The sequence below is a fragment of the Rhyacophila brunnea genome, unplaced genomic scaffold, assembly GCF_057557595.1.
Source record: "Rhyacophila brunnea isolate RB1 unplaced genomic scaffold, BYU_Rbru_1.0 scaffold_2, whole genome shotgun sequence".
NCBI lineage: Eukaryota > Metazoa > Arthropoda > Insecta > Trichoptera > Rhyacophilidae > Rhyacophila > Rhyacophila brunnea.
The window spans coordinates 11,516,618-11,533,168 of NW_028232859.1; the positions used below are offsets into that span (position 1 = coordinate 11,516,618).

At 31.7% G+C, this 16,551-nt stretch overlaps 1 protein-coding gene and 1 long non-coding RNA gene across 2 annotated transcripts in view; both read left to right on the plus strand.

The window, feature by feature from the left end:
* LOC147071847 (uncharacterized) overlaps positions 1-12,168 on the plus strand; it is a 383,531-nt gene extending 371,363 nt beyond the window's left edge. The window contains exons 3-4 of the mRNA XM_085946786.1: positions 5,197-6,451; positions 11,967-12,168. Coding sequence (XP_085802912.1) covers positions 5,299-6,451; positions 11,967-12,046 — 1,233 coding nt within the window. The 5' untranslated portion in view covers positions 5,197-5,298 and the 3' untranslated portion in view covers positions 12,047-12,168. The remainder of the gene's footprint in view (positions 1-5,196; positions 6,452-11,966) is intronic.
* Positions 1-16,551, plus strand: part of LOC147071851 (uncharacterized) — a 386,436-nt gene that overhangs the window by 180,961 nt on the left and 188,924 nt on the right. The gene's annotated exons all lie outside the window — the stretch shown is intronic.

Genomic DNA, 16,551 nt, shown 5'->3' on the forward strand with positions numbered 1-16,551 from the left:
TATGTCTACAGTCCTACAAACTCATCAAAAGAACGGTCAAAAATGGACATACGAATTACCATATGGACGCCATTTTGAAAACGTCATTCGAATGATGCATTCTGTCCAGTTGCTAGTCTTGATTGGGTGGTTTTCGACTGTGGCTCCCCCATCCATTCTACAGATAAGTTTGTAGGTCTGTACTTCTTAGAATAGAGTAATGAATCATACGAAAATAAGACCTCATTTACAGTTCCAATAAACTTATCTGTCGAGTAAACAAAAATGGAATTACAGTGACGCCATATTGAATATGTCATTTCACTGTCAGATTATATTCAGTTGCGAGTTTTGATTGGGTAGTTTTCGACTGTGGCTCCCAAATCAATTCTCCAAATAAAGTTGTGGCACTGTACATAATAATGAAAATGGTTGTGAAATTTACAGTCACATTATTTGACTTTAAAGTCGATTTACAAAGGCTTGGTCACCGGTGCATTTGTATTAATTAAATCCTCAGAGCCTCAATCATACAAACGAAGTACCTATGTGCCAGATTAAATAGACCGAGTTGTTACATATCATAGTATAATTTATGTACCTAATAGAGATAGAATTTACTTGGTATAATTTCATTTTTGTATTGGCTAATAAGACCCTGAGACAACCGTGACGAATGTTCACTCCAGACTCCGTTTTAAAATTATATTGACTATTTTATTTGTCTTGAATTATCTGTCTGTTAGTAACGCAGTGCATATAGCGCAGCACACATATGTACATACACTCTCTCTCTGTCTGCCAGTGGTATGCATAACTACCAATAAGCGGTTTCTCTCTGAAGCACGTACACTTCTATGTGTAAGAGTTTGCGTCTTTATTGCACGATCGTATTGACATAGCACCCACATTGCATCCTCCTCATGCGTGCTGCACTTAATCACTTAGTCACATATATATGCATTTCGCTCTCATGCTTCTTAACACATTCACTGTATTACCTAAAGTTTCGTTATTTTTATATATATTTTTTTAAAGAGAATACTAATGAAAATACAGTGGTTTTATCGAAATACATAACTACCAATCCATATTGGTATTCAAATCGACGCGTTCTTTAACTATTTATATAGAAATATTTATAATAAACAAAATAAATTTGTTCTAGTACCTACTATACTATTAATTTTAATTATTAGTTAATTCTATTATACTAAGAGGTTTAATCTAATTGTAATCGGAGTTACCATAAAAACGAGAAACTACCTTCAATCCAGGTTAGACTGTAATACGAGTAGAAGTTCAAATTTCCATTAGGGCTTGCTTTATTCTGTGTTTATATTTATGAATCTCTTTATGCTGTCTTCTTGTTTAGAATAAGTACCGTTTTCAACAAAAAAATTATAAACAATACTGAAACATATTTTATACTTTTGACTTTATGTCGAATGGTTTAGAAATAGAGCATTATCCGTACACCACCTAACTCAATTTATAATTTTTGTTGAAAACCTGCCATTTTCGTTATGAGGGATTATATCATATTATCCCAAAGATTATAAAAGTATAGTAGAGAATATGAAATAAACAAACACATAAATAGCAAATTACCACCCCGGACGGTAGCGTGTTGGATCGTGGGTTCCGGGTTCAAATCCCGGATCTAGCAAATTCACGTGTTGTTGTGGGTAAAACGGATTGTATTGGCAGTACCTATACCTATAGGTACGCAGAAGAAAGCGTGTGGGGAATGTCTTTTGACATATTATTTTTTTGTCATCATATGATTTTTAATAAATACTATGTCATTCCACCAAGAGGTGAAGGGTATTTTTTATACGAGAATTATTGGTTGTACTTAACCATGAATCCTAACAGGCAAATAATTGTGTTTGAACCCTCAGTCAATCGACCAACAAATTTGTTTCACGTGGACAGAAACACAGGCACTAACGGCTAACTGGTTAACTTAAAAGCATATTATCGTATCAGTCAAAGAATTAAAATATAATACGTCATCTCACTCTCGCTTTTAACTGTATGACTGAACCGAAAAATTTTTCACCTGACATTCGTCCTTGTCTTTCACCGCATTTGACAGGGGTAGTCAAAGATGCTATTTTGTGGGCCAGCTTCGGTTATACAATATTACACTTATAACATATTTTTCATATTATCATTTTTGCGCCCTAAGCTTAAGCTGAGTTACGGTCATCACGCGATGCATTCACGGAACCCTGACGCATGGTTATTTTTTGCTGTTTTCCACATAATTGTTAATGCAGATGATATTCATCATCATCAGCCGGGGTAGATCCATTGCTGGATGAAGGCCTCTCCTAGCTCTCTCCATTCTTCACGGTCCCTAGTTCTTTGCTGCCACGTATATTCATCGAACATTATGAGCTCGTTAATCCAACGGGTTTTAGGTCGTCCATGTGGGCGTTTAGTGCCCTCTGGTTACCACCGTATGACGGAATTTATCCAGAGGTCGTCTACTCGTCGAGCGACATATCCAGTCCATTGCCATGTCATCTGCCTAGCGACCTCTATCACCTCACTTATTCTTGTCTGCTTCCTTATCCATTGGTTCCTTAAGATTAAGTAGTGATTTTTACGCGTTATGCCCAACATGCACCTTTCCATGCCACGTTGTGCTACTCGTAATTTTTTAATTTCTCTTACATTAAGAATCCATGTTTCACATGTATACGTGAGCGTTGGTAGCACACATTGGTTGAACACTTTACACTTAAAACACAGTGGGAGGTTACTTTTGAAGATACTATTCTGGCACCCAAATGCACTCCATGCCAGTTTGGTTCTGCGAGCAATTTTGTCATAGATACCACCGTCAATTAACATTTGTTGTCCAATATAGATGTAGTTGTTGACCCACTCGATTTGAGTGCCATTGATGAGGATTGCTTTTGGTGCAACAAAGCAGTTTATCATTAAGTACCTTTGTCTTTGTGACATCTATCTTTAAACCTGCTTTGAGGCTTTCATTTGCAAGCTCCTTCATCCTGTTTTGAAGGTCTTCTGGGTTGTTTGCAAAGGCAATAATGTCGTCCGTAAAACGTAGGTGACTGAGATATTCGCCGTTAATGGCGATTTCACTGTTCTTTCAGTCAAGACGCCTGAATAGATCTTCCAGATTGGCGGTAAATCATTTAGGTGAGATCGTGTCGCCTTGTCGGACACTATTGTTAATAGGAAACGTGCTAGACGGCTTATGAAGCTTTACACTGGCTGTTGCACAACTGTTTTTATAATATATCAATAAAAAAAATCTCTGTTTCGTTTTATGCTTTTCATTTATTTAATAATATTGATATCAAAATGATATTATGAAAAATAAAAGTTTGGCAGTTGTTAAAATGTTCCTAAGAGTTAAATATTTAATACGACTGTCTGACACAATAAATCGCAGAGTTTATTGTTTTGTAGAGCGCTATCTCTATCGCGTCTTACACGTCACGGCGAGGCAGGAATATTATTTCGGTAACAAAATAACGCAATACTCGATGCAATGGAAAGTGGCGGGAAGGTGCAATCTTGGGAAGGGGCTGCAAAGAAATTCGATTTCCGTTTCACTGTTCCAACTTAAAATTTGGTCAGTTCGATTTTGGAAACGCGGGCGGAAGGAGAAGTCCGATCGCGTTCGAATTTTGAAAAGAGGTTATTTTTGTAAATTAAATTTATCAGACGTTAAATTAGAATTTTGTAATTCGAAATTATTTTTCGTTTATTTTGAAGTACATATTTTTTCATAAAAAATATTAAAAATCAAATAAGTACCTAGTATTTTTGAAATTTTTTTTTTTGTTTTTTTAATGTTTTTAAAATATTGTGATAAGAAAACTTGTATTATGTGATAACAATAAAAAAAATTCAGTTAATTAAATATAAGTGAATCGTCTAATTTAACCATATTTAATTTAATGTCGTTGTTTAACTGAAATATAATATTTAATATTAGGGTGTCATCATGAAATCGGTAGAAAATGTTCACATCCGTACAAGGATAATATTAATTAATATGTATAGTTTATAAAAATTAGTTAGAATGTCTAGTATCAAAAAATACAGCCACACTATTAATATAATTGATAAGCTAATCATAGCCAATAAAAAATATTGTTTAGGTATTTTTACTTAACAGTACTAAACCAACTTTTTAATTTTTGGTTAATCACGAGTTATGTCACATTATTTAGCATATTTTAATTATAAAGATGCTGTTATCATATTATTAATGTACATAAGGTTATGAAACAAAAATACTTATATTAATAATAACGTATTCGCGTAAAGTAGCTATTGAATATTAATGAAGAAATTGAAAAGTAAAATTCTACCTACTGTATGTAAATAAGAATTTCATTTCGTTTCAGTGAATGAATAAATTAAGAAATCTTGAAAATAAACTCTTGATTTTGCAAATGACCATTTTGGATAAGTTAAAAATATATACGTCCAAGTGAAATATTGTTTTTGAAAGGTTTTCAACAATATACAAAATCTAGATCGTGCTAATTATTTTGGACCGTGGAGATAATTGAAGGAGTCATTTTCAATACTTACATTCCTAATAAATTTGTGGCGTTTTTTGTGGGTCAAAAGATCGTTAAAACATTACTTTTGGACACAATTGTGAAATATTGTCTTGTAAAAAATGTAAAGAACCTTAGCGTATGTTACGTATATATTATTTGAATCACACTATTATTTATAACGTATTTACTAAACATACTATCTTATAATAAAGACTAGTTTAGTTTTAAACGTTGTTCAAATAGAAATATAAACTAACTATTTTAATTATGCTAATATCATAATTATTTTGTATAATATTTTGTTAGAGAATATATTAAAAAATTATTTAAATATAATAAGTAAATATTATATTGTAAAGGGAAATGATCTTTGTATAATTGAAAAGTTGATTATAGTTAGGTTCCTTCTGGTAAGTAGGCATATATATTATATTAAATTACCCCTTGGTGATCCATATGATGGACAGCGATGTATTTTATTATTTTCTACAAATACAGTGAACACTTTCTACAAATTTCATTTCATTACCTAAAGTACTTAATATATACCTACTACATACTACTTGAATAATTATTGGTAAATAAAATAGGCTATCTTGGCGGAAAATGTTGGTATAAAAATGAAATTATAACACAAAAGTAACATATAATTTTATAGGTATCTATGAGACAAAGACTATTTTAATACAAAGTTCAACTGAAGTAATTTGTGCTAATTTGTTTCCTGTTGAAACGATCAATTTGTAAACATTACTAGAAAATGGCGACGCTTCGAAAGTTTGACCTGAGAACACTTTTAACGGGCGTGCTAATTTGCATTGCACTTCTGTCAACGGCTAACTGCAAGACTGATGAAAATGGAGCAATGGAAGTGACTACAAAATCTTCCAAAGTTATCGAAAAAATCAACGTAGAAACCACGACTAAAATAGCTAAAGTAAACGAGACAACAACAGAGAAAGAGGACGACGATGATGACTTCGGATTTTCTGTATTCGACGAATCTCCAAATGCCCAAAAACCAGATACGCAAACCAAACTAGCTGATTCTATAGCAAGAGCAGTTCGATCTTTTGTTACGAATCGTAATAAAAATGGCAATTTCAACTTGGGCGCTTTGTTATCAAGCGGAAACATTGGAGGCATTTTTGGAATAAGGTCATTATCAACCAGAAGTCTACCGGACAACGACGAAGTTCCAAAAACAGCCGATCCCGATTCGCCTGAATCGTTTTTTGAAAATTTTAAAAGTAATACAGCAGAAGACAATGAAAAGGTCACATCATTCTCCAACGATGAAGATGAAATCTTAAATTTCGATGATTTTTTAAGTGACGATGAAACGCCTGTTACAAATGACGCCAAAAATAGTACGAAAAAGCATTCTACTGAAGACGCTGTGGATTTTGACATGTTTTTGGCCGAAGATAAAATAGAAAACAAAACTGTAAATCCAAAACTTAATGATACCGTTAAAAACAATGAAGTTAAAACGGTGTTCAAGCCATTTCACGATGATCTTAAAGGTGTAAAGGGTGTTTTTGGTTTTCCGCTGAATTTTGACGACAATCAAGATATTTCAGACATGAAGAGTACGAATATCAACAAAATACCGAAGAAAGTTGAAATTTTAAGTAGACAGACTAAATCTCTGGACGAGAGTACTGCGCCGTCAGGTTTGGACGCGGAAAGGGGCAATTTAATATCTGATGATGTCATAGTGGATGAGGATACGATTTTAAGTGGCTCGTTTTCGAAGAATGTCGGAATAGAAAATGTTCTGAGTGTCTACAGTGCTCAGAATCTGATTGAAAATTGGCGGGAAATTCGAAAAAACCTGTCACCAATTTGCAGAAAACAAATGGGGGAGTTTTTGGTGGGCATAGCTGGACGCAAGATGTGGGCACTAAAAAGTAAGTCCATTTTGTCATTTATCTCTATGTTACTAATCTACTTGAAATAATTTACGATAACATATAAAATAATAAAATGGAAGATTTAGAAGATCAGATCTCGTTTGCAACTTACGAGTAAAACAACAGTTATACAGTACCTACGTTTTATTTATTTATGTCACCGTGAGTTGAGAAGTGCCAAGTGTACATAATGTATGTAAATAAGAGTCATTTCGATTATGCCATAGCATAATATTAGAAATTAAAATTTCGTCATTTGGAGGTGAAATTCTTTCTTTTTATGTAAATCATTGTACATACGACATAAATATGCGTAGCATGATATTATTTATAATATGTGTATGGGTGCATTTGTAAATCTTTTATTGCCTTTGATATATCAAATTATTAACGTAGAGCAACATTTTAATCACATAACCATTTTACTGAATAATAGAACCGTAGTATAGTTTCGATCCAAATAAAAGAAAAAGTGCTTAAAAATATTCTTGATATTTTTCTCTACAACCGAAATCCAAAATTGTAACTACAAGGCAGTGAAAATATTGTAACTTTCGAATTAAAAATGTTTACTTTTTTCATTAAAGGGATAAGTTTGTGAATTTATCGGCAATTTTGGATGATCACAAAATGTTTGTAAACTGAAATCTATGATTCATACAATAAACTATAGATACCATCATACTAAAAAACCTGAACCAATTAATTTAAAGTTCATAAAGTTAGCGGTATTTATTTTTAGTTAATTTAGTAGACATGTGGCTAACTACGGTTTAAATTTGGTATGCGTACTGAGAAGCAACATGACGGTATAACGTTCTGATTGAGATTCTACTGTGCGTTATACGCAAGAAACACGGCTTCATTTTGCCGAACAATACCACTCTCTTTATATTATTATCTTGAGGACTAGATATACCTCTTAGCTCCACAGGTCTTTCGTTATTTTATACAGCCACTATTAACAGCAACTGATATTAACAATGTAAATGTAGAAAACATGAAAAAACAGAACAAAGACAACATATTTAGATAATTTACAAAAAAATATGCCGAACTGGGAATCAAACTGCGTTAAAAAATCCTACGGGTTCGTTCGACCTCTTGTCCTGTAGGACATTCGGAGTTTGCGTACTGTGCACAACATAATAGAGCCAATGCGCGAAGGTAGGTAGGCTTTGTCATGAAAGTAATATAATGTAATATAAGTCATATAACGAAGTAGACAGTCCTCCGATATTAAGGACAAACACCATAGATTTACATACAAAAAAATTTGGAATATAGGTACCAAACCTTTGTTTGCATTTGTTAGTAGAAGATTTGATAGACTTAGATACAGTATATGTATGTGTATGCAGAGTCTATTATAGGCGGGTGGCTGTGGTGCTTACAGAATAAATATACCTCTTTTGGTATTTTGTAACCTTTTAAATGTTTTAAGGTTATTCAAATTTAAATTTCTTAAGAAGTCAGTCTTTAGATAGTCACCTATAATGGAATTTTCGCCACTGACTCCCCTTCAAGATTACTTTATATAATTAATAATTATTACCATTTCACGAATACATCGTTTTATCTATAACTATATAATATACTAATATAATAATATATAATACTACTATAATAATATATAATACTAATACAATAATATATAATACTAATATAATATAATGCCGTCCATTACGATATGAATGTTGCATAAGACTGGCATTTATTTATCTTTATGCTTTGTGTTGATGAAAGGTGGAAAACTGAATAGAAAATGCATTAAGCACACGCAAAGTTTTTTAATGCAACGCATGAGAATAAAGCCACATCGCATCATTATGATGGCTGCAGCTGAGATCTATTCAAACCCGACTGTAGACTAACCCACGCATTGAAATCTTTTTACCATTATTTCTCAGATTTTACTGCTTAAATATGTAACTGACGTATGTAATTTACGCTTTTTGTGTATATTGAATACATTGTTACAGCATGTTATTATCGTCGCATATGAAAATAGATTATGCAATAATATTTTATGACAGTTAAATGAAGATTATATAAATTAATAAGAATTATATATACTACTAAACATGTAAAATAACAAAAAAAGATTTTATCAAGTCCCTTTAAAAGCCGTCATCTAATCCCATTATAATTTTTTTATTACTGCCAGAAAATGTTTTGCTTATGTATGTAAAAGTATTATTTCCACAATAATAATTAATGAAGTCATCCAAATGGTCAAAATGTTTTGTAAAACTATTTTCAATACAACTTTATGTTCAGTCCTTACTAAAAAAAATATATTTGTCAAAGTTTGATTAGTCATTGAAGTTCTATTTTCAAAACTTTTGGATACGTTTGGATTTGATTCTATATTTTATACATTTTTAAAATGTATGTTTGCTTATTTATGTAGATACTGTTATTAATATAGAAAATTGGTATACGAGAAAAGGATTGCATATAAGAGAATACATTTGATACAAGAGGTTAAGTCAATGTTTGATTAGTCATTGAAGTTCCATTTACAAAACTTTTGGATACGTTTGGGTGTGATTCTTTATTTCATACATTTTTAAAACATTATGTGGATACTGTTATTATTATTATTATTATTATTATTATATAAAATTGGTAATTCAAGAGAAGAATTGCATATAAGAGAATACATTTGATACAAGAGGCTAATTATTACGAAACAAAGCAATGGACATATTATTGCAAAAGTGGGCCATATCACTGCTGGTGCTGGCATTTCTTTATAGCGCCGAAGGGTCAGAAACGTACGAATATAGAAACTATCAACTGGCGGTCTCTCAATTTTTCAAAACGATGTGATCATTTACAACTTTTACCGCTGGATTTTACCTACGACTTTAAAGTTGTTGCGGAATTTTTCCTACACATTGCATGTATTTATTACTTACTATGCAATGAGAACACCGTTTTGTTATTTATTAGGCAACCATTTTCTGACGATTTCATCTGTGTGAAGTTTTATACAGAAATTGAATTCTAGTGAAATTGGCCAATTATTTAAAAGTAAGAGTGAGTGTACTAAGCTCTTACAAATTTGTTTACATTATGTTTAAATGAATCGACGTTTCTTATGGAAATTTTCATCAAAATAAACCGTGAGATGTATTGACTCATATTTACGTTGATTGGTATACGAAATGCCTGAATCCAACGTGTCCTGTTTAGAAAATCAGGGCGAAACGATTATTCCACTTTCCGCATATGCCGCCCAGATCAAGAGACTCGATTATTGCAGATTAAAATTGTATATAAGACGGAGGTAAACATTTAATATAACAAGCGAATAGAATACCAATACACATTTCGATACATAACTAGTAATAAAATGTTTTATGATAAACATAGTGGATAGTAACGCCAATTAACTTGTACTGGAATATTTAACAAGATAAGTTGAATAGGAACATCCGAATCTTTTATATTTTTTTAAAAGTACTGGTTATCTTATTAAGCTGGTAATCTTAATACATAAATGCTGCTTACGATTACAGTTCAGTGATTTTAAACTATTTAACGATGTCGCAAAGTTTGTCCCATTATAATTTTATTACCTCTTATGGATAGAATAATACACCCATTCCCACACTATTATGGCAATTAATACCTAGTATTTTTAACAAATTATCGTATTTTCAATAAACGTAATTATTAAATAATAAATCTCATACAAATATCGCCACTGATAATTAATAAATACATAGGAAAGAAAAATTTGTTTACGTTGGGAAGGAAAATATTTTATTATTACTTATTATATTTTTTGACTAAGTATACTATTATCTAATAAATATTTTTTAAGTAAATAAAGGATTATTTCTCATTTTGTTTACTTAGATAAATTGAAAGGTTAAAATAAGAAATTAAAAAATATCACTCTGCCTGGGCATTCTGCCTAATGTGTCCTTTAATTACTAATAATATATAATATATTTTTTCATAAAATCAGTGATTTAAAAAAAACTGTCATAATTTTGTGAAATACCTATAAGTACCACTTACTTTTTTAATGAATTTAAATTTTGAATGAATAAAAAATTCAACTTATCGCTTGGTAAAATTTCAAATTAAAATGATCAATTATTTGTTTATTGCAATTCTTTTATTAATAAAACTTTGGGAAGAATTGCAGTAAGATAAACAAGTTGTGTAATGAATTTAAATCATAAACAATTAGATTGGAATCGCTTCTGAAAACGTTGGTTAACTTATTTGGGTAGCCAAGTATTATGATATATTTTCATTGTTTTCTGATTGCCCAAACAAGATATTATCAGTTTCAATTTAGATCAAACAACTACGTGGATAATTTTGAAATTTATTTCGATCTTAGGTATTATTGCTGGGAATATTTGGTTATTTCATAGGTACTTTTTTTCAAATATATGTGGCAACACCATTTTTATAAGTAGCTGATATGGAACCCAATTAAAATATTTTGTTGTAACTATAATAATAGTTTAAATATTTTACTTGAACTGTTTACTTGCTAACTTTGATTAAAAATAATTAAACAATAATACTAGGATTTATTCAACGATAGACAAAGCAAAAAGGGCATATTTGTGACAAAATTATTTTAAAGCAGTTTGTGTATTATTTGTGAAAAATATAGAAAAATGGTATAATTTTACTATGGAAAAAATACAAAATTATATAATCGTTATATAAATTTAACACAGTAAAGTTAATTTAAGATTTGTATGTAAAAAAAAAAAGTAAGAATGGTCGACACCAATGACAATGAATCCATATTTGTATATAATCGCGCCAAATATTACCATATGCGGATGACATTGACATCATATGCCAGAATGAAAATACTGTCACATAACTATTTGTGGACCTTGAGAAAAATTTAGTATACTAGAACTAACTGTTAATGTGGACAAAATCAAATGTATGGATGTATCCAAAGGGCCAGACAGATCTTGTAGCAATTGCAGGCTGCATAATAGCGTACCTATTTGAGAGGGTCAACAATTTCGTACATCTGTTATCATCCATTAAAAATGAAAGTAGCCTAGAAATTGAAATTAATAAAATTGGTCTAGAACAAAAATATAATGTAATGTCATTACAATCTAACGAAGATCCTACGATCCATAACACTAATAAGACCAGTTGTCATTATATGCCTCTGAAACCTGATACATACATGAGTAAAAATAAGGAAAGAGTGTTGGGCTCAATTGAGCGGGCGTGTTATGAGGTATTTTGTACCCATCAATGACATATAGTCGGAGTGGAGACGGAGATATAATAAAAAATTGTGTAACATTTTGTTTAGGAGCCTGCATAATGTGCAGTCCATCAAATTGGGTCGCCTTCGATGGTTACGCCATGTTCACAGAATATACATGTTCACGCATAACAAAGATATGCAAATTAAAACTTGGTCTTGCAAGGTGGAAGAGTAGTGTCAAGTTGGACTTCAAGACCTTTGATCTTGAGCGGTTATAAACAGATCTGAATACAGCAGATACTGGAGGAGGCCAAGACTCACAAGCCAGAAAGAAGAAGAAAAAGAAGATACAAAATATTATTTTAATGTCATAAAACAACACTGTGGGAATACCCGTGTCTGAAGACGTGGGTTAGGTGAACGACTTAGGCATCTTATATAATTTTCCAATCTGTAATTGACTGTTAAATTTAAAAATAAACTCTTCTCTTATTGCCGTATTCTATCTGTAGTTTGTGACCAATTTCCAATATCTAATCACATCTCGTTATCCTGGGTTAGTTGTATCAGATCAGCAACACTTTGGGTATTGACAAATTTACGAAGATAATCTCATTCTACCTACACAATTTCTATATTATACGTTGACGTCCATTATTAGTTGGAGCAAATCATATTGCTAACGCGAAAAATATGACTGGTTAAAAATAACGTGACATATTTTCAAAAGGTAGGTTAAATTTGTGGAAAGTATTTCTTAGAACGGCAATCGGTAACCTCATTTTTTGAATAAACCTTTTTATATTAATAAAAAGGCTGATCAAATAGTATAATATGTTGTGACTTGTGCAATATAAAATATAATACTGTACTCATTTCTAAATTATGATATTGGTTATGATATAATAATGTTGCCCGTAAGTTCATATTTCGGACGGTTAAAGAAATTTACTTAACCGATAACTGGTTCGTAATCAAGCTGCCCAAATATTTCTCCGATGCTTACAACTTACAAACGAGTATTACTTTTATCTATTCGTGTTGTAAGGATGCAAGAGGTTCATTCAAAATCGCCAAAAAGAGAAAGGAAGTCAAATCGAAACCGTGTCAAACGGCTCTACATGTATAAAAACAATAACAATATCAGATGTATATTACAAATTTCGGTTTAAAAAATTATGTCAGGAATGCCGATTGCAATTGCAAGTTTACTGGTTAGCTAAAAAATGTGATATATAAAGAAACACAACGTTAATATAATGTTAAGTCAACCGAATACAGGTCCCTTTTTTACAAATCTTACATTAACTTCACTTAAAGCAGTACTTAAAATCTTTATAAGTTTGCAGGTTCTTTCAGAGAAATTGCGAGCTCGGATAACAGGTATTTTTGAGGCTCTTCATTCAAAATTAAAACTAGTTTTTCTTCATTGTACATAAAATTATTTTTAACAAAACTTTTCGCACTTTATCATTAAGGCTGTACCTCAGTTGAGGCATGGTCTAAAAAGATCGTGGCTAGGCGATGAGCGGATTGTGCAAATGACGCGTGCCGAATGAAATATAAATTGTCATATAAATCCAACATGCGTCCATTTAATGTTCTGTTTATTGCTCTATTAGTAACAATAATAATATATTCATTGACATGTTTTCTTTTTCAGGTAAATGGGTAACGTTTTTTAGTCATATTTATACGATTTAAGAATTTATACCCCCGTCGCCATCACGAAACAAATTGACGTATTCACAGCTCGACGTTCGCTCTCCGATTGCCAGCGAGTCCAAAATTTCGTCGCACCTATAGTTGAAAATTATTTGCCGTTACACTGAAGTACCGTTTTAACAAATTTGGAAATTTATGATTAGTCCATTCAGTCGCTCTTTACTCTTTGATTCGTAGAAAGTTTTTAATCATTTTAAGTAAATACAATAAAATTATCTTTTTTCTTTTGCTACACTCACACACATGGTTAAAAATCAAAGCTTATTTGCAAAATATTATATATATATATATTTGTTATAATATGCGATGCGGTGTTTAATTGCAAATTGAGGTGCCTAAGATAAATTGTTCGGCCCATGTCACCTGCCCTTCCAGACCTCCTACATACAATATTTACTCGTATTAGTATGCTATTTTGGTCAATTTATGATAGGTGCAAAGTTGATAGTTTCGAGATAGGTGTACATTTTCATTGATTTCTGAGTACGTCTATGTGTTCAATCGAAACTAGTGAAATAATGATAGTATTTCGATTAATATAATTTTACCTTTCAGTTTAATATCTGTAATATTTGGTTAAATTGCATACAGTTTATCAAGAATTCGTATAGTTATTTGAAACTGTTATAAAATATTGAAAGTCTTTATAAAATTGAGCATTGTAGTATGGTTTATTTTCTCTGTTTAGAAATTCCCGAACTTCTTAACAAGAGGTTTCTTAATAATAATAGCTAGATTTTCACTAAACATTTTAACTCCATGATGTGTAATTAAATATATATTTAAAAAAGACATCGTGTAAATTAAAAATTCGATTTAAAACCAAGACGTCAGAAGCAGATAATATAATGCCACCAGGTTACTGAGTTAATGGATAATGTATTATTCGATACGTAAAGCCCCCTCGAGAGATTTAAGTATCACGTAGTATTCCTGTATTATCAGCGCTCGAAATGGAAAAGTTTTCGAACCGGAGCGCTCGACAAAATTTCTGAAGATATTTACATAGTCATCAAATCTGTGTATTTTATAAAAATAAGTGTGTCAAATTTTCTATTCTATGGCTTATCTAGCTCAGATGGTCAACATATTTTTTCCACGAGACGGAGCGATAATTTTACAAATTTCACGAGCCGTAACGGCGCTCCGGTGCGTTCCGTTCCATTCCGAGCCCTGTAGTATTATGAGATGTTTTAACTTTGATTGTTTGTTTTATACTTCGATTGCTTTTTACAATCAGATTATAAAAATATACTTATTATATCTTTTAAAGATTATAATATTTGATGACGAAGTAACCATGATTTCTGCTTAATAAAAAACTGAGTATTAAAGATATACACACACAAATTCTAAATTTGATAAATCGGCGTTATTGTTTATTTTAATCGGGCCGTGAAAGGAAATAAATAAAACTCTCATAATAGTTTTGTATATGCATACATTTCGGTAACAAGTGATAAGAATATCGAGAGATTAGTATATTATTATCCAAAAGATTTAAGTATAGTTATAATAAGGATGGGGTACTGTAACTAACCTTATGCGATATGTAGAATGATTAAAAAATAGATACATGGATGAGGATGGACCGTTCAGCTAAGCGTCGCCAAGTCATTGACAAGGTAAATCATATTGCCTGAAAAAAAAGAACATAGACAGTAAGACAGAATAATACACGTAAACGCTGAGAGACAGGGAGACAGTAAGAAGACGTATGAGAATGTTGCCGGGTGCTAGCATATAAATATATATTTTTTTATTTATTTGTACGGGCGTTGAGTATTATGATTACTATTGTTTTTTTGTAATAAACTTTTGATAAACGATGAAATTATTTGATATTAATCTATGAAAGTAATAGTATATATTGCAAAACTATGCCAAATGTCTAGGAAAAAAAAACAACTAAAAATATTGCGATATAATTATTGCGATGAAAAAAATGGGCAAAAAATTGATAATGTGACATGATAGAGCAGTTCCTTAATTAAAAAAGTGACAGATAATATTACTGTAATTTACTGGCATTAGTGTGTACCTATATCGCAATATTTCTTAAATGTTTTAATTATTTTTATGTGTTACTTGATAATTAGTTGATATTCGACTATTAATGTTTTTCATGATACGAGGGTGGGTCAATAATTCCTTAGAAAAAAGCATTAAAACAGTTTTTATTTTTGTATTGGAGCTCAATACACTTGGTTAGACGTTTCTCAATTTTTTTTAAACCGTCAGAAAAATAAGTTTTCGGAAGGTCCTCAAAATAAGCATTTGTCCGATCGATGACTACTTCATTTGAAAAAAAACGTTGTCCACTTAGCCATTTTTTTAAGTTTGGGAAAAGGAAAAAGTCACTGGGGGGGCTAAATCTGGCGAATACGGTGGGTGGTCGACCAATTCGAACTTCAATTCTTCAATTTTAGCCATTGATCGTAAACATGTGTGAACACGGGCATTGTCCTAATGAAAGAGGATTTTTTTCCTGTTTAAATGAGGCCGTTTTTCTTCAATTTTGTTTTTTAGCTGGTCCAATTAAGATGCATAATAATCCCCTGTTATTGTTTTTCCTTTTTCCAAATAGTCAACGAAAATAATTCCACGTGCATCCCAAAATACAGTAGCCATAACCTTACCAGCTGATTTTACGGTTTTCGCCTTCTTTGGACATGGTTCGCCTTTCGCAATCCACTGCTTTGACTGTTCTTTCGTCTCGGGAGTATAGTGGTGTATCCATGTTTCATCTACAGTCACAAAGCGACGAAAAAATTCATCCGGATTGCGTTGCATGAGCGACAACAGGGCTTTAGAGGCCACCACCCTATTGCGTTTATTGTCGACTGTGAGCGAACGCGGCACCCATCTTGCAGAAATTATTTTCATGCCCAATTTGTCATGTAAAATAGAAATGACGCTACCTTTTGAGATCCCTGTAACCTCAATTATCTCACTCAACTTTAATCTTCGGTCACTTAACACCATATCGTGGATTTTATTGATCATTTCTGGTGTAGTCACCTCTACAGGACGTCCTGAGCGTGGTTCATCCTTTGTTGATGTACGACCACGTTTAAATTTATTTAACCAGTTATAAATAGTTGCAGGTGAAGGAGCAGATATGCCGTGAACTAAATCCAACTCATTTTTTATT